Source organism: Halyomorpha halys, unplaced genomic scaffold (genome assembly GCF_000696795.3).
Source record: "Halyomorpha halys isolate HHAL.00 unplaced genomic scaffold, Hhal_1.1 Scaffold264.1, whole genome shotgun sequence".
Taxonomy (NCBI): domain Eukaryota; kingdom Metazoa; phylum Arthropoda; class Insecta; order Hemiptera; family Pentatomidae; genus Halyomorpha; species Halyomorpha halys.
Genome location: NW_027109727.1, coordinates 71,932 through 91,770, shown reverse-complemented (window position 1 = coordinate 91,770; position 19,839 = coordinate 71,932). Strand labels below are relative to the sequence as shown.

The following is a 19,839-nucleotide window of genomic DNA, read 5'->3' as shown; positions in this document are numbered from 1 at the left end:
TCATTAAAATAGTATATTTCTACTATTTGAGTTTTTTTGACCGCACCCGGACCATATTCCTTTCATCTTTACACACGGTCAATAAATAATCTTCCAGTATGTCCAAAATTAATATTCGTTACTTTCTCCTCCAGAAATCCTATAACACAAATTTTTACAGTAACTGAAAGTTATGTTATGCGCACCAATTTTTTTCAATACAAAAATACAATTAATATTACAACTAATCGTGAGATAAAGAAATACTGAGATGTTTATTATTTTTATATTTCATACTGGGGTTGTAATAAGCATAACAAAATTGTATTTCTATTGTAAAAATAATCACTATATATTTTGTTTCTTACATCTAAATCATTTTTTATCCTCTGAAACATTTGCCAAATTATTATTTCCATTAAATGATATATTAGAATGAAATAAAGCACTTTAGTGAAAAATTTGAATGATTTTTATTTGTGGAATACATGGGTGTGTTATAATTCAAATTTTCTCTTTTTTCTAATACATTCGTTCGTTCTTTACAAATGTAGTGGCAAATCGGTACATAAATAAGGGTTATATTTTACAGGAATTGCTCAATGTTGCTTTCGTCTGAGGAAGCCATCTATTATCTAGACACCCTGAAGGACAACAACGCAATTAATAACAGTGTTGTTAAATCACTTCTAGGACAGGTCGGCTGGAGTAGCCTGAAGTGTTCCAGTAAAAAGATTTTTCTTTCTGACCGATTTCTACGAGATTATTTCCTAATTAAAGAATATTAATTTATTCTGTAGATCAATCCATAATTACAATTTCATTTTTGAAATTTTTAATATGTATGACAATTAAAATAGTTGATCCTAGACAGTTCAGTATCTTTCTGCAGTCAGATCCATCTATTACCCATTTTAATCACTACTGTTCACTAATTTTCGAAGATTGTTCAGGAATCGCAGCAGATTGGTGGTACCTACATGATTTTATACAAAATTTTAAATTATGAAAATTTATTTTCTTTGATACACAACTATCTTTAAAAAAAGGAGCTCGATGCATGAAACCCATCCCATAAAATTTGCTATCTTTAAATAATTTTAAAAATTAGTTTCTACTACATTAACACATTTCTGGAAGTTCTAAAATTTTTACTAATTAGGTAATTAATTTTAAAAAGTAACGAGGTAATTTTTTTTTTTTTTTTGGCTTGTCACCTACAACTCATACTTCTAACGAATGTATTTTAACATGTTAATCAGTATTTTATTTTGTCTTGATTGTACCATGTCCTATTAATTTGGTCGAGTAATATGCCCTAAACCGTAAAAAGCTGTGTGGTTTTTTCAAATGTTTCTTAAATCTATGGTGTGATACACAAAAATTTGAGTCCAGACCTAACACGAAAACACATTTCTGACAGTATTAAAACAGTTACTAAGCAGATAATTAATTTGATAAAGTAATCGATTACGATATTATAGATCATACTTTTTGGTTTGTCAATCATAAATCCTAAAAGGTATTTCCTAATGAAAAAGTTATAATAAAGTGAATTCTAGAACTTTAAATTATGCGTCGAATGATTACTATAAGTCTGTCAGGTGATATGATCGTAACCCACGCTGGTCTGAAGTGCATATCAGCTCAAAATATATGGTTTACGACCATGTCATTTGACTATTTGGAGTTTGAGGTAAACAACTTTTGTTTATGCATACGCATAAGTGTTTTCTTGTCTTAGCTATATCCTGGAAACGGCACGTCCTAATTGGTTGACAGTTTAAGGATGGAATGAAATGAAAAATATTTTATTATTCTGGGACAAGGAAACATTACTAATTTTTGGACCAGAAGAAAAAATAAATAAAGAAAGAAAAAATGGTAGTTACAATATTTACAAATAAATGCTAATGTTCAATATTTATATTATTTAAACTATTGCAATACTAGTTCAACTCGTGGAAGTAAAGGCGATTAAATATAAAGGTTTTTGATGGGGGAAAAGTTGATATATGACGTATAGCAGTGGGAATAGAGTTCCAGTGAAAGGAAGCTCGGGTAAGAAAGGTTTTGTCAAACACAGCATTTAGGTGAAGCGAAGGATAGATGTCAGATGAACGGGACCTGAGGATTTGAAATGCAGGTTTTCTGGGATATAGGAGGAGCGCTGAGAACTAATTAACTTGGAATAGAAAGGAAGCTAGGAAATACTGGCATCGGAAGGATGGATAGAGCCACTTTAACTCGGCGTAATACTAAAGGTAGTTGGAAATTAGAGTAAACATGGTCTATATATATATATATATATATATAGACCATGTTAAGTTAGTTAAATTTCCTTAACTAATTTCGCATACTTCTGGAAGAAACTAATTTGATTGGTAGGCTTGTATTCCAAAAAGGGCTTGTACCACAGATTTTATTCTTTCAAAACAAATCATTGACCAAAGAAGAACTTTCTCAACTGCTGGTAATATATAAAAATTAATATAATTCTGAATAAGCGAAATGTTGCAATAAACGAAACTGCTTTTATTGGCTATTTCTTGATACTTTATTTTTTTTTAAATAAATAGAAGAGTAAAATCTCATTACATGAAATATATAATTAAACTTGTAAAAAATATGAAAAAAAATGAATGAATTTTCTCTTATGTGGGTTGTCCCTTAAGTCCTGAACTTGAAGTTCCAATTTTGTAGAAAATGGCTTTCGAAAAAATAATACGAAATAAGGGACGTCCTTATAACTAAGTGGATGCCAGACATAAACGAAGGCGGGAGCAAACTATTAAAATCCACCCAACTTACTAAATTTGATGTTGCCCAGTCTTACTTTAACCACACAAATAGTTCTAGTTTTTCTATTAAGTTTACAATATTAAAACAAATAATGGGTTTTATTTTAAATGTAGTTTAATTAATGTAGAATATAATAACTAAAACATAAATATAACTTAGCGGCATTAAGGAAATTAAGAAACTGTGGGGAAAAAATACTCTCATAGTTTCAACCACTATGGTCATTTACACCTGATTTACAAAGTTAATAGATTACAATTTACAAATTCACAAAGTTACAATTACAAATTTATAAAGTTACAATTAGAATTGACGTAGTTAGTAAATTATACATCCACTTATACATGCTGGAATTACAGTTTGTGATCAATGATATTAATAATTTTTAAAAAGCGAAAAAGGTTTGTTGTTGTTGTTGTGGGATCTTCTCTCAGCATCTCCTGTAAATCTAAAGAGAATTGACCTGATTCGTGAGCAATACATTCAGTGAAAATGTGCCTAACGGTGAGATCGTTTTCGCAGCAGCGACACATCGGTGCATTTTCTTTTTTCGAAATGCCTGTGGGTGAGTCCAGTATGGCCTATCCGAAGACATATTCTCTCCGTGGCAGATTCAAGTTTCTGATTGGACGTTTCTCTGTTAGACCATTCTTAACTCATTGTACTGATGAACCATTCGTCTTGCCATCCAATTTCTTTGATCCAAGAAATAACATCTTTGCGGGTTGATGATACGACTTGACCTGTCTTTATAGGTAGTCTGGCCTGTCATAATCTGCGAGTTTGCCTTTTCATTCCCGGTGATCCCACAAAGACCTGGCAGCCATCTATCCACGTTCCTGGCGTGGCCATCTTCTTTTCAGGCGCCTCGGAGGATTGTCAGGAATAGAAGAGGAAGCAAGGTTAGAAACTAGTGGGTTTGGGTGGTTAGGGAATTTATAATGGAAGGAGTGATACCTGGTTCGGGTTAAGTCGGTTACATATGGAACATTAACGTTTTTATGTATGGTTTTATTTGTGACAAAGTAAGGAGCATTGAGAATTTTACGAACAATTTTGGATTGCAATGATTGGACACTATGGGAATTCGAAGGTTTAGTGGAGCCCCAAAGCTCAACTCCGTATGTCAAGATTGGCCTTATTACAGGTAGCGGATCTGTTAGACACGGGTAAGATCGACGGAGGAGACTGTAGGGTAGTCGGTAGGTTTAAGACAAAGTATAAAGGTGATTTGATGGGATTGAATTATCTTTTAATAATGAGACAAAGAACAAAAATTCATAGTTTTCGATTTGCTTTATTGGATATTTAGTTAAAAAATACAAGCTAATTTATCGGATATAATATCTCTAATTAGTCTAGTTTGTATATTTACAATTTCTATTTAAACATCAAATAAATAAACATAAGTTTAATTTTCTCTTTTTCTTGAATTCTCTTTTGAGCTTACTTGCTGCGTAGCTATCTTAAATATTTTTTAAGACATTAAGTGTACTTTAATTATTATAAAATGGAATTTATTATCATAATAGATATATAAATAATAATAATTAAGAGGTATATTAGCTTGATGAAGTATACATTGGCAATAGCACGAGTACAAAAATTATTTTTAGTTGCTGAAAGATAAATTATTAACATTTGGACATTATTTAAACCGGTCAATATCTAAAGGTGGTTAATTAAATATTGGTGTTTCTAAAAAAAAATTATAATAGCATCTGACTTATTTACACTGATTCGTTAAATATTAATCCATGGCATTTCTCTATTGACCAGCGTGACTAATATCAAAAATAACCTTACAGATAATTAACATAATTAATATCAATAATTAAAATTATGTAAATATTATTATACCTTATTAACATTTTTGCTAGAAATAATAATGTTAATAACACACTTAATACTAAACTTCAAAATATATCTTATAGAACTAACTATTTTTGTCGTATATTTCTTTAAAAAAATATATCTTTGCTCTGTATAATAGGTTATTGGAAAGGTATGGGAGGAGCCACACTTTATATCTGTTCTATAAGCCTTAGAAAACGGTTTTAGAAGTTGTCTGTTATGTAAATTCTAACCCCCTCTCACATTTGAGCACCTTCTGCGTTTCCCTTTGCTCCAGATTGTTTAAAATTTTGTGTTTCGGGCTAGGTTCTTGGCAGAAAATGCCATAAAAATAAGAATAAATTTCAGTCTAAATTTAGTCATGCCCAAATGTGCTTACACTTCATTAATATTCTGTGCACCACCTCTAATTGAGTTTGAGGGCTAAAAATTTGTACAAGAATTGAGCTAATGTTAGACATTGTTGGCCATCCCCCCTTCCTGCGAGGTGGCAGGGCAGGAAAGGTTCCTAAAACCCTATCAGCATCACCTTATAACTCTTCTGATGCACCCCCTCTCCCTCCCCCTCACTTCTTTTCGACTTCTGACTGTTTTTCTTATTATATTACCATTATCTATTGTCTTTTATAATTAATGCTTTTATTCTCTCTATCTTCTATGCGAATCAACACGAGACCCCTTACCTACGGATTTTAAAAATAGTACCATTTAGAATGGATGTTTCTCAAGTAATAAATAAACATTAGAGGTAACCTTAAAATACCAAAGGTTGTAAAAGGTAATACCCAACACGATTTATTCCTTTTTTTCACAGTGAAGCATTCATTAATTACCTGTTTCTTTTCTGTTTTAGAGGGATTGGAAAAAAAAAAAACCAAAAAAAAAACCTATTGTTGGACAAAAAAATTAGCGAAAATTGCCATGAATACGATATTTATTTATCAATGGTTCATTCATAAATGGGGGTCGTATCCATGGCAATTTTAATTTTTGCCCATTTCAGATATTAGAGATGGGAATATTGTGGACCTACATTTTTTTCCCTCCTCTCCTGCCATTTTTTACATTATATCATAACTATTTTTATTCTCTATAACCGTTTGACCTGAACTGTCTATTATTATGATTTTAATTACTCATCCATATTCTCATGACTGAAGATTTTGATCGTTTAACGCTATGGTATTTTTGCGGATCTCTAAATATTTCAATGTTTATTATGTGACGGTAAACGGCATTCAAACTAGTAGTTAATATACTACTTCTAATAAGCTAAATGATCCAGTTAATGTTTTGGTATTGGGTTTAGTATGTTTATCCTGTTTAATGCATCATGTTATTTTCAGGTTGTATAGCAGACATGAAATCACGCCTTATAGGAAGCGAGAGTCAACGGGTAGCGAGTCGACAACGATGACTCTGGTCCATTCTTCCAGGTTGTCCAACGGCCCCAGGTCTTCCTTCTTACAGCCGCCATCGGAACCTGTTTGAGCTCGTATGCAGCCAAATATATTTCCATAAAGAAAAAGTATCTATCAGTATTCACACTCACTTGTTATATAATTTAAAACTAATGAGCTTTGGCTCAATGTTGAATGTATATTGTTGTATCTAAATGTCGTACTGTAGTGAGAATAAGGTGTTTTCGTTGTGAATTTTATAATTAGCTTTCATAACTAGATTATAAGTGGTTTATGAATTTCAACAAATATGTTGTTTGTTTTATTAGTTAAGAAGAAGAAAAAATATCCTCTACTTCGCTACTAAGTATCAATGGGTAACTTTTTTTTTTTTTAAATAGTTGAAAAAACACTAATTTGGGTAGCGCAATATGACATATATTTCAAGAGTAACCTTTTTATTTAAATAATGAAATAAAAAAATATAATAACTAAATTTACTTTCAAATCACTCATACACACTCGTAGTTCATTCATCTGTTTTCTTCTCTTTATATTACGAATGTTTCAGTCTAGTAACAACTTTCAGGTAAAGCGAAACTAAAAAGGCAACATTTTTATAGCGTATATACAAAAAATCTTTGATAAAATTTTCTTTGTGAAATACAAAGATTCTCAAATTTATAAACTGTTAGATGTAATTGTTATTCTTTAAATTGGTGTAATCTTCAAATATTTTTTAATCTGTTGAGATATCCTATTTCTATTTCGAACCATTCAGTGTACATATATTAAATGTAAATAAATTATGAAGTATTATTAATGTAGTATATGAAAAGATTTTTTTTTCAATGTTACATAACTAACTGTATGTATAAAAATTAAATAAGATCAACCTCAGAATATCTAGTGTATTGTAATATAACTATAAATATTTTAATGTCGACTGGAAAAAACAATTGTTAAATGTACTAATTTAATATTTATTATTATTTTATACAAAATATTTGAATGACTTTCTAGCTTAATTCTAATTTCCATTCTAAACAAATAAGTATACACTTTGAACTTTAAAAAAATTCAAATAAGAAAACTATTTAGATACACGTATCTTATTATTTCTTAAATCATTCAAGTTGATGGTTATGTGTATCCTAAAATCTTGTTTATATTCTTCTCAAATTAAAATAACCAAAAAAATTTTGATTATATGTACATAATTTATAAATCACTAAATATATTTATTGATGTTGTAAATACTACAATGTATTCAAAGTTAAAATATGTTATTGATTTTTTATTATTATTATAAGATGAAATTTGATGTTGAAATAAATAAAATAATATATTAAAGTTCTTAATACAATAATACATCATTTTTTCTTCTTCCTTTCATGCTATATTTGGTTCTCTTACAGTGATTTATTCAAGAAATCGTTTAAAACCTAACTTTATTATTAAGAGGTAAAAACTGCTAGAAACTCAATTCTTATAAACATAAAATCTCTCTCTACTCTCTCTTTTTTTAAATTAAAATATTATTTATTTTATTTAGAATTGAAATATGCTTTAATTGAGGAAAGTTGAAATGTCTTCGAAAACAAAAAAAAAATATCACAACCAATTAGTGAATGATAAATGATGTTCTTCGTCTAGATTTAAAATTTCAATATTGGGAATTATTTTGATATTATTATTATTAATTATATTCATTAGTGTAGCAGAGGTAAGATCTTTGAATCGCTGATGCTCTTGATTTCAAGAGCTTCTCGGACATACTAAGCTTCTTATATAATTGATAATTAATTAATTAGTGAAGACCAAAAAACACGTCTTAGATCAGTTTCAATGCTTTAGTTATTTTAAATTGTTTAAAAATATACTCTATTATGTATAATATAAGAGAGCATGTCATATAAATAAATAGAAAACTAATGTATTTATAATTGTTTGGGTGACTATAGAGATTTTATAGGTGTGCTTTTGGCTCTTTAGCGATTGACTATTTGTCAGGTGGCCCAACAATGTCTTCAGTTCCATCTAACAGGATAATTTAAACAAAAGAAAATCAAAATAAGATGGATAATATCGAACAAACTATTATGTCATAAGTCCCAACTAACCTCAAACCGACAGCAACAAAGTCAGTAATCCCAAATTCACCACCACCAATCGATTTTCCAAACGGGAAGATGACATTGTCCTACCTACTTAACCTGGCATAAAACAGATAGGGTGTATACCCGAAATTGCGTACTCAAATTATTCATCTACAAAGTAATACTGAGACCATCACTACTACACTATCTTTACCCAACAGCCCTGAAATCACTACAACAACACCAAAACAGCACACTACAGAAGATATGTCGAGGGACATCTCTGAAAAGACGTAACATGACACACATTCATAACAAACTACAGTTAGAAACTGTACAACACATCACACGGAGACACATTAAATTCTTTGACAGTCTCCCTGCTTCCTTCAATCTAGTATTCCAGTTTATCACTCCATCCCCCTTCCTGTGAGGTGGCAGGGCAGGAAAGGTTCCAAAAAACCTATTAACATCACCTCATAACTCCATCTTCTGATGCACCTCCAACCCCATCCCTCACACTTCTTTTAGACTTCTGACTGTTTACTTATTATTTCACCATTATCTATCGTCTTTATTAATTAATGTTTTTATTTTTATCTTATATGCGATACAACACGAGGAGGCCCCTCACCTCCGGACTTAAAATAGCTTCTTTTTAGAATGGATAGGTCATATATAACATTAAACATAACAGGTAACCTTAAAATACCAAAGGCAGTAAAAGGTAAGACACAACACGAATTATTTTTATTTTTCACAGTAATGCACTTACTAATTCACTTTTTATTTCTGTTTTAAAGGGTTCGGAAAAAAAACAAAAAAAAACGAAATTTCAGCTTAATTACCCTAAAATTTATTAGCTACATTTTATGAATTTCCAACTCACAATCTTTAAGAACCACAGATCAATTGTCATTGATAATATTTAGAAATTTTCATAAAACGATTAGTTAATACATCATTATTTCCAATGCATGTCCATCAATGCCACACGAGACCATAGAAAAATAAGTTAAATGCTTAGATTTAAGATTAATCTAGCCTTAGTACCTTAGTAGACTCCCATCATCTGTGAAAATAAAGCAGGACAATGTCCGCCATCGAAGATTTTTTTAGTAAAGATATTATTTTACTTGTAAACAGCCGGACCACATATCTAAAGATTATCCTGAAAGCAAAAATTACCATGGAACTCAATATGCACAAAATTAAGAAAAATAAAGTATATTAGTTAATTTCAATTCTCATACAGGCAATAATTTTACATTAACAGAAAACAATTTAGGCGCGTCCAATAAATAGCTGCAAGGTAACCAAGGTGACAATAACCATACATAAAAAATTTTGCTGAAATCAAACGTATTAACCAAATAACAGCTTCATCTACGGTGGGTACTGGTTTCAAACGATGCTATTCTAGTCCTCCTCCTTCCGCTGTATCCACTTATGAGCGTAACAATAGGCCCCTATGAATACTATGAAAATATTATAAATTTGGGAGACTTTCCACCAATAGCAACTGCTCAGACTTCTAGCAAAAATACAACAAAGAAATCTAAATTGGCTGGTACAATCCATGGCTTTACCCTGTAAGACGCCAGCCAGTCCACTCAAGAAAATACCCAACATCTTTCAGCAATATCATCAAAGAAATTTTGGGTAACACAAATAACTTCTCTGAACAAGTACATGAATACAAAGAGTCTTAATGATGTGCTGGTACATACTAAATGTTTGATAACAGACCGACACTCGAAATTAAAAATATCGAAGTTCCTCAAAAAGCAGTGAGACAAAACAGTAATTGTCATAAACACGGATGAAATTAATTAGTTTCTAAAAATCTTGTCCCCTAGATCACACACAATTATATACTTGATAGTTAAAACCATAAAAACGTAATTTTACATTGGAACTAGTAAAAGAGTTTTACCTATATTTAGATTTTTTCAAAATCCTATTAACCGAAGAGAACTCAATTTCCTCTTGTTTTCAAGAGATACATTTTTGGAAATTTCAGATTGTAAATTTAAAAAAAAGTACATTTATAGAAAACACTGACCACTTGGAGTTAATTAGCAATAATTGTAAAGAAGGATATCAACTCAGAAACAATAACTATTAAAATCTGCTTAGAAGTTATGGCCATAAAGGTATTCAAACTTGAACCCATAAGTTTGCAATATTTCTATTTCACCAAATAGAGACTTCACTGCCAATGAAATCCAAGCAATGTTAAACCAACCAAAAAAAACAACAATATTTTCGATATCTATGAAGATGGTTATCAAGTGCTCTTTCATTGAGAAAGCTGTTTAATTTTCAAAAAAATAAAAAAAATGGAAAGTGGATAACAACCAGCTACCGACCCATATTCCTCACAAGCTATGTCAGTAAAATAATAGAGTGTATGGTCAATAAAAGAATAATGTGGATAATAGAGTAGAGTGCAATAATTTTTTACAATCTTTCCAATCTGGATTCCGCAAAGGTTGATCCACAGTGGACTATCTGGTTAGATTGTAGAATCAAACCCAATATTCCTTTATTAATCCTCAATCGCGATACTTTTCGATCTTAAAAAAGCATTTGATAATATAAAAAATGACATTATCCTTAAAAAAATTACCAACCTTCGGATTTAAAGAGCAAATGTACCAATATATAAGATAATTTATTTCACACCGCCACTTCCGAGTACAAATAGGATGCGAATTTTTCGATGACTGCGCACAGATTAGCGGAGCCCTAAAGGGTTGTGTTCTCAGCCCAACACTATTATCCCTAGCAGTTAACGATTTTGGACTCAACTTGCCAAGGTGTGTTAAACCGTTACTGTTCGCGGACGATCTTCCCATTCTTTTTCGATTGGCGAATACAATTACCATTAAACATAAACTACAGGCAGGAATCAATAGAATCAATAACTGATCACTCTCAATTGGTCTGGAGTTCTCACTTGAGAAAACCAAATGCCTTCACCCGAAAAAGAATAACCCCACCATCTCCTGAACTCTAGGCGATTCTTTGATACCCTACACAAATAACCACAGATTCCTGGGTATGATATTTGATCGGAAGTTAAATTTGGAAACGCACATCTCAACATTAAAATCTAATACAATAAAAAAATTAAATATATTACGCTTTCTTAGAGGCATCTCCTGGGGCTCAGACCCACACTAATAAAATTATACCAGACTCTAGTATGCTCGAAATTGGACTATGAATGTTTAAGTTTATTAAAAGCCCTAAGGAACATTTACCCGAAACACCCGGCAATCATAAAAATTCACAATTATACCAACATGCTCGAAAATTTGGGAAAAACTGTTCTTTATATGGGTGCCAGGTCCCGTGGGGATCGCTGGAAATAAATTGGTAGACGTTGCTCTAAACAAGTAAAACTCTTCCAGGTCGGTGCGCGGCCATTCTGACACCCCAAGAAATAAGTCTTCCTGTGAATAATGAAATATCGGCTAGTTAGGATGCCACGTGAAATGAAAGCCCACCAAGCAAATTAAAAATTATTTAAAAAGACGATTAAACCATGGACAACGTCAAACTGTTCCAGGAGGAGCTAGCTATTGCCAGATTGAGAATAGGTTATACTCATTTAACTCATACCTGATTATTAAACAACCACCACCAAAATTTCAATACTGCAATAGTTCACTTACAGTCAGTCACGTATTTGAAGAATGCCATTTCTATTCCATGAACTCAAGTAGACTGGGAGTGGGATCGAGTGGATCCGATGCCCTAAATGATGAACAGAGAAACATAGAACTGGTTTTAATTTTTTTAAAAAGCAATAACTTTTTGAATAAGATTTAAACCCGAAAGTTCGTTAAACGTAATAGATAATTCTAATAAGTATTACTAAGTAATTATTTATTTATTTTTTAAAATATTTATTTATTGCTATTTACAACTGTACATTATAATACACTTAGTAAATCTGAGCTCGGTTAAATTGGATTGTTACAGACGTGAAGAGAAACTACCCATTGGAAGCACTCTAATGGCGCCTCGGAGGATTGTCAGGAATGGAAGAGGATGCAAGGTTAGAAACTAGGGGGTTTGAGTGGTTAGGGAGTTTATAATGGAAGGAGTGATATCTGGTTCGGGCTAGATCGGTTACATAGGGAACATTAAGGTCTTTATGTATGATTTTATTTGTGATAAAGTAAGGAGCATTGAAGATTTTACGAAGGATCTTGGATTGTAAGGATTGAATACGAGAGGAATTAGAAGATATAGCCCCAATAAGTAATAATTTAAATTTGTTAAGTAATTATTTGAGTTTTAAATCTTGAAATTGAATTATAAAATGTGAAACATGGGCGTTGATGACCTCAGGGTTTTACAATGAACAACATACAACTGCAGTCCTTTTTGAGAAGTGCTCTCATGTCATTAGAGAACAGAAACTCTAAAGATGGTTTACTGAAATCGCATATATTCCGATTAAGAGTCACCCATAAAATGAAGTATTAAATTTCAACTCATCACGTACCACTGTCCGAAATTATTACTACAAGTACCAAAGTAATTTTAATTACGAGGAGAAGACGGCCGGTGAAGAACAAAAATAACTAATACTTATTAATTACAACGTTTCGGCCTGAATTTCAGGGCATCTGGAGCCGGGTACCAACACCGAGTCTAGTCGGAATCTTCTCGCCATAAATAATCCACGGTCAGTTATTAACGGATCATTAATTGAAATAACATTTGACTGTAATTAGCAATTCCAATTACTTTTAGCCGAACACTGAATTGAAAAAAAAGTACAGACCACTGCTCATTCTTAGGTATCACCGAGGTAAGTAGTGTTTTAAAATGAATTGCTTAAAAGTGCAGTTTGAGGCGACCACGCAATGTACCACGTACGTATACAATCCTTTTACTGCTCTGTTACTTCAACGTTTCTATGCAATGCTGTAAGGCTTCCTTAGCAAAGAAATTATCAGTACAAGACAAAACGAATTTTTAATTCCTCAAATTAGCACGTAAAACAAAGAAAGTCTTGACATTTATTTATCAGTTTAGCTAATTAGTATAAAGATTAAATGAAAATGGAAAAAAATTAATTCATGGACATGTGAAATATCAATTCTTTTGTGCATGGATGAAAATCAAACTTTGACGAAATAATTTTTATTCAAAATAACTTCTATTAGGTCCTAAATATTTCTCCGAACAACCAATAGCATTTTTATCGCTTGTTTGAAGTAACATTTTGTCTTTCAGTAAATAAACTCAAGCAATAAAATTTGACACCATTTTTGTCTAAGTATATTTTGGTACGGAATTACCGGTCTAAACATTTCTAGTCAGTAGACAAGTCGGATGAATATGGTAAACATCTATTTTTTGATTACTTAATGTTCTTAAGTTTGTCAAAACTTCGAAAATTACGCGATCTAAAGATAGAACTTTACCACATCCATCAAATTCGTCTGACATGTTTCGTGACAGATATACAATTTTTTTTGTAAAGCAGTTGTTGGATATTTAAAAAAATTTATGACGTTCCGAAATGAAAAATAGATATAAATTTATTTCATTTACACCAATGCAGAACATAATTATTTATAATTTCTTGATAAAAAGGAACAAATAGAAAAACAAATATCCTATAAAATTACAGACAGAATGAGTATACTCATATGCATTGGTTATTTTACAAAATTTAAGATTTAAGAAAATCAATTGTTAAATGATTTGAAGAGTTTAATCATGATTTTAAGACATTAAATTAATTTCTATATGTATATATAGTCATTTCCATTAAATTAAAATCTATTTTAGATTTTATCTGTTCAACCGATTGCTTTGAACAGCCCTGATGAAGCCCTATAAAGTAGGGCGAAACTTCGGAAAATAAATAGTTGTAAACTATTTTTGTTTCTCTTTTGACCGCAACCCTGACCATCTTCTTATATATAAAATCTATTTTATGAAACTTTGGAATTTTTTTTATGTCAGCCGGACTAGTGAAATTCAAGATAGGACAGATATGCCTATGACAAGTCTTGGACTGATTTATTAACAATCAATTTATTTTGGAGAAATCTCTTGTGAATGTAGATAAATGTAATTACTTGAGAATAATATAATAATAATTAAGGCTTAGCGAACCCGAAGATTCGAAGCCGATACCACCAATAGACCCCACCGAATTTACTGAATCAGTCTTTTAACGCAATCCTCTCATCTACGTTTCGGTCAACCGTCGGACGTTTACCCGTCGGTTTAGTGCTTATTAATATTTCAGGGATCCGCTCGTTACTAAGTCCCACGATCTAATCTTATTATATTTACCTGTACAATTCCCTCAATTCAGTGTTGTTTAGCCTTCTAAATTCTCCTTTTTCGGTCCGAATATTTAACTTTTTTTACAAAAACCTTTAGGGACTGTTCTTCTCTTAGTGTAAGAGTGCAAACAGAGAAACATCTTATAAATTTCTTTACGATCGTTTCCTAATTCCAAATCTGTATTTTTGATTAATAGAAGTCAAGTTTACGTAATTCTTTAGTATTTCACAATCTTCCAAAATTTAATGAAAGCCTCATTTATGTGTAAGGTCATCAACTGTTTAAAAAAAAAAATATATATATATATATATATATATATAAACTGTGATGGTGCAACCGTTTCTAAATAATAATAAAGAGTAATTAAAATAATAGAGGATTACATAAAAAAACCGTTCATGAAGTTCCACTCCCCGTTTCCGACAGTTACAGGAGCAGTGACCTACAACCTGGGAAACCCAAACTCAACCTGAAGACTGAAGCCCAGATTGCTGCAGGACATTCTGTTATCAATTTTAATAAATATAAAATTAATTCATAGTCACACTACCTCTATTTTACTTTTTATTATTACTCATATTATTTATTAATTATTATTTTTTTTCTATTTTCTTCTCTCGTCCCTTTTTCAAATTAACTTGTTTCTTTTTACTATACGGGCAATTGTATGTTTTACTTAAGTGCACCAATATCATTATTTTTTGTTATTAATTTTACTTTCCTCTTTTATTAAGAAGCATTATTCTTATCTATTTATTTTTTTTTCTTCTTTTAATAAAAGCATTGTATATAGTTAGGGGTGTCTTTTGTACGAGACTATACCCCTCATAATCAACTGTTAAATATATATATATATAACGGTTATATCAACCATGTAAGGCCCACGAGGCCGATCTCGTATAAAATAAAATATGTCTAAGGTCGGTGTGAATACATTTCATCACTATAGTTAATTCTCAATATTTTATGTATGATTTCTGAATACTTTTTTAATCAATAGATTATGGATTATATCAATTTTTTAAGAGAAATATTAGAAAGCTGATTGTTGTAGTATCTGATGTTGTAGTAGCTGACAAAATTGTTGTAGTATAGAGTTATAACTCGGCAGCATGATAATTTATATTTAATATGACATAATTTTGATATGTATAAATCTTAAAATTAAAATAAAGATAGCATGAACTGATGAAGATGCTATTTCATAAACATAAATCTGTGAAAAAAGTAATTTAGTGATTTATTTTAAGGTTAAAGCTAAATTTTGAGCAATTAAAAAACTACCAGAATATGCGATTTAAAAAAATAATACTTGCTTCTATGCAAATGAGTGTTTAAATCATTAAATCACATATTACCTTAATCATGTTTTCAATTTTTATTGTCTATAATGAGTTTTTTGGTGATTATTACGTTGGATTGATTATAATGAAACATTTTTCTGCTGTTATTTAAAGCTGTGAGCATGTTTTAAAAAATTTCAATCTGCTATCTAACATCAGATTGAAACTTTTTTTTTGAGCCGTGAATAGATTATTCGCAATAGCAAACTATTATTCAAAATCTTCACACAAAGTGACAGATATACTAAAATTAGATTCGATGTTAAGTTTCTTTTTTTTATATGTAAATCGATAGGAAATATCGTATCAGTATGATCAATATCAAATAGTGGAAATCGAATGATCATAGTGCTCTAGGGAAACTAGCTTGGAACCCACGATAAACTTCTTTATTTTCCTACTTAGCACTTGTTGGTATTTACTCGAATATACCGTTTTTTGAAGAACTCATCTGGTTAAGAAGCTGATCACATGGTCACCTGCATGTGACCTGTTATAGGGTTAGGATAACTAATGATTTTGTTCTCTCTTGTTTTATTTTACTTCAAGTTGAAATTTTGGGTATACAGATGGGCATGAAGAAAAAAGGACAATTTAAAAGAGCTTGACAGTAGGTAGAAGAGCTCGAAACGTTTTTCATATGACATAAAGAATGAAGAAGTATAATAAAGAGTATAAATTCCTGAAAAGAAAAATAATGAAGTAATATTAAAAAAAACAAAAAAAAAAAAACTTTAGAACTTAAGTTGTAGTATTACAACTGATTATTTATACTTAATTTATTATTTTACTTAAAGTTTATTATTCCACTTTAAGTTGGTATATTACATTAAGTTTATTATTTTACAGTATTTTAAATTTGTTTTCCTTTTTTTTCTTTTCCATTTCTTATTTTGTTATTATTTAATTTATATATATGTAAATATGGTGTGAATGAGCTCTATAATCCCTATTAACATTGTATATAAAACAAAATGATATATTGCAAAATAAAGAAAAAACATTCTGGATGTATCAGTGATACATATCAGACACCCTATTTCGTCCATGAAGTTATACTTAAAACCTTTTGCTTACGGCTTAAATTCACAATATAGAAATGCAATGAAAAAAAAAATTATGTTTTAAAAATAAATGTTATTATTATATGGGAGAAACCGTGTTTAAAACATGTATGTCTCTAAAAATATATTTATCCACGGTTAAGCAAAAAATAAAATTTGGTAAAATTGATTATTACTGTAGCTATTTCACTCGAATCTTCAAGACTTGTGCCAAGCAAAATGCATGTGCAACCGTCAAATTTGAGGACAGAATTTGATAGAATCAATACTGGGCCGACTAGAAATTAAACTGCATTTGATGTAAATTTCATCAAAATTGGAAAAACGGGTTTTATTCGATTACACTAGAACACAAAATTCTCTGCAAACAAGCATTTATGGAACCAAATTTGTTTCTTCATGTCTAAAACGTAAAATATAACAGAACATTTTGATTATTCGCCAAAACTTCCCTTCTTTCGTTTGTGAGGACATTTAACATTTCGAAGCAGAAAACGATCTTGTGCATGATTAGAGTATTTTAACTTTTGTACGAAGAACGGTTACCGAGCTATAAAATAACATAGGGCTTGAACAAGATCCTTCTGGGAGACCTAGATTAGATTAGATTTTTATTCAGGGCGATCAACATCTAGGTTATTACACCCTTTTTAATTTATTTATCTTCTTTGACATTTGATAGTTGAATGTAGACTATTTCCTTTTTACACTGGTCGATATTGGTGGATTATATTTTAGTATAAAGTTGAGTTTCTTTCAGAAATTTTATTATTTTGTCTATGGATTCTGCTGAATCTTTAAGGGGCAATTCTCTTGTACGAGGAATTTTATTATTTTCGAAGGCTTGACGAGATGATGAGCATTCTTCAATTATATGCTTTTTTTCAATTATGATGGGGACTGACAGGTTTGGCATATAGGTTGGTCCTCTTTTGTGATTAAGTGGAGGTTCGTTAATTTGGAATGTCCTATTCTTACGCTTGCAACAACCGCTTCTTCTCTTCTATTTCCCCTTATGGCACTTGTCCACTTTTGTGTGGTTTTTTTTATATTTCTTACTTTATTGGTGAGTGGTACGTCAGCCCACATTGAATCCCAACTTTTTCGGATTCTGTTCCTTAAAAATGCCTTTATGTCTTTCGGCTCGTATATTTGGAGTGGTGGAACGTTCGTTGTAGCAGCCTCTTTAGCCGCTTTGTCCGCTGCCTCATTTCCAGGTATTCCTGAGTGCCCTGGAATCCATAGTAAGGATACATGGGAGGCCTATTGTAAACATCGATTCTACATTTCACAATCTTATTTTCGTTCTTTGAAATATTGCATTCTGTTAGTTCGAAAAGGTTCCCTATTTGGTTGAGTTGAGTCATTCTTGATATGAATTAGTTCAAAGTTATACTAGAGGTAAAATTAAGATTATTAGATTTCTTCAGTATTCTATTTCTTTAGTTAAATACTCTTTCGTGGGGCGTAGCTAACCGCTAGTGGAGGGTGGGAAGAGGTGCGCGAGGATGGACGAGATCCCTAGGCCCACTAGCTCAGTGTGTGCTCGGGACCTCGCCACACCGCGTCGTATCCTCTCTTTCTCCAGCTCGCGTAAGTCCCATCATTTCGAAATGCCGACACTTTTTATATACTATCAGCTGTATTTTTCTAGAGAAATCGTCAGCCCGCATATCAGCTATGTTTGAACACAATGAAAAGAATATTTCTGAAGATATTTGTCTATAAGGTGAAGAAAAATAATTTATAATTATAAAAAAAATTACATTAGAATTTTTTTTAATTGAATATAAAATTCTATGAAATATTATATATTATATCAATAACTATTTTAAATATAATTGTCCTTTCCTTAGTTTTATATTAATACTTTTAACAGAAAAAAAATAAAGCTTTATGTAGTCCATGTTTTAAAGCTTTGTGTATCTAAATAAAAATATTGCTTAATTTTAATTTAGATACACAGAAAAAAAAATTTTCCCTAGGGCGTCTACCTTCACGCTTGACCACAAGCCTACTTTAAGTTGTACACATCAAAACATATAAGTGATCGTTATATCATATATGAAAACAGTAAGTTCAAAAGAAAATAAAAAAAAAAAAGAACCATATTTATTGTACCAATTTATTGATCTATTGCATTGTATTAAGTCTATAATATATACGAATGCTATTTTTTTACCAAATTATTAATATTTACATTGTTTCATAAATTTTGCAATAACTTTATTATGAATTATTACTTTTTATTTTAAAAATAAATTAAATATTTTTTAAAAAATCTAGTTTTGAAATGATATAATAAGGCTTTCATTCAATTTTCGTATGTTTTTTTTTGCGATTTCATATATTTATTGAAAATATATTGTGATGAATCATGTTTATGACACCGTTCATAAAAAAAACTAATTACCTAACTGGGCCCTACTTCATAATGAAGGATACCAGTATTAGTTCATAAATTCGATATAATTATTAAACAAATAAGTACAAATATTTATACGGTTTGTTTCATAATGTAGAAGACTGATATATGAATTATAGAGTGCCAAAGTACAAGTCACCGCTGTAGAAGTCACCGACGTTTTACAAAGTACAATAAAAAAAATAGTATTACATTTTACTTTATTATAAAACAAAGATTGTCTCAGATGTAATGTTTCCTTGATTTTTTTTTAAGTATGCCATTGAGAAAAAAATATAAGATAATAAAGAATATGATATAAAATATTGAAATATATATACTAAAAATATGGTGTGATACGGTCATCACAAAACCTTCAATTACTTTGAGTTGAAATTAATTCTTACACATTTCATTACAGATGTTTTTCCATTATTCACTGTGACGATGTTTCCTCGTACTTATATTCCAAGTGAGCCTTTCAGTGGACAGATTCACAAACTACAATTTTAACAGAAACAACAAAATTATTAGCTCTAAAATTTTGATATTTTTCTTTTGCGAAAG

The 19,839-nt window shown here is 30.7% G+C and overlaps 1 protein-coding gene across 1 annotated transcript in view; it reads left to right on the top strand.

The window, feature by feature from the left end:
* Positions 1-6,659, top strand: part of LOC106680473 (diuretic hormone receptor) — a 142,181-nt gene extending 135,522 nt beyond the window's left edge. Inside the window, exon 11 of the mRNA XM_067047908.1 lies at positions 5,982-6,659. Within this exon, the coding sequence (XP_066904009.1) occupies positions 5,982-6,126 (145 nt within the window). The 3' untranslated portion in view covers positions 6,127-6,659. The remainder of the gene's footprint in view (positions 1-5,981) is intronic.
* The last annotated feature ends 13,180 nt before the right edge of the window (positions 6,660-19,839 follow it).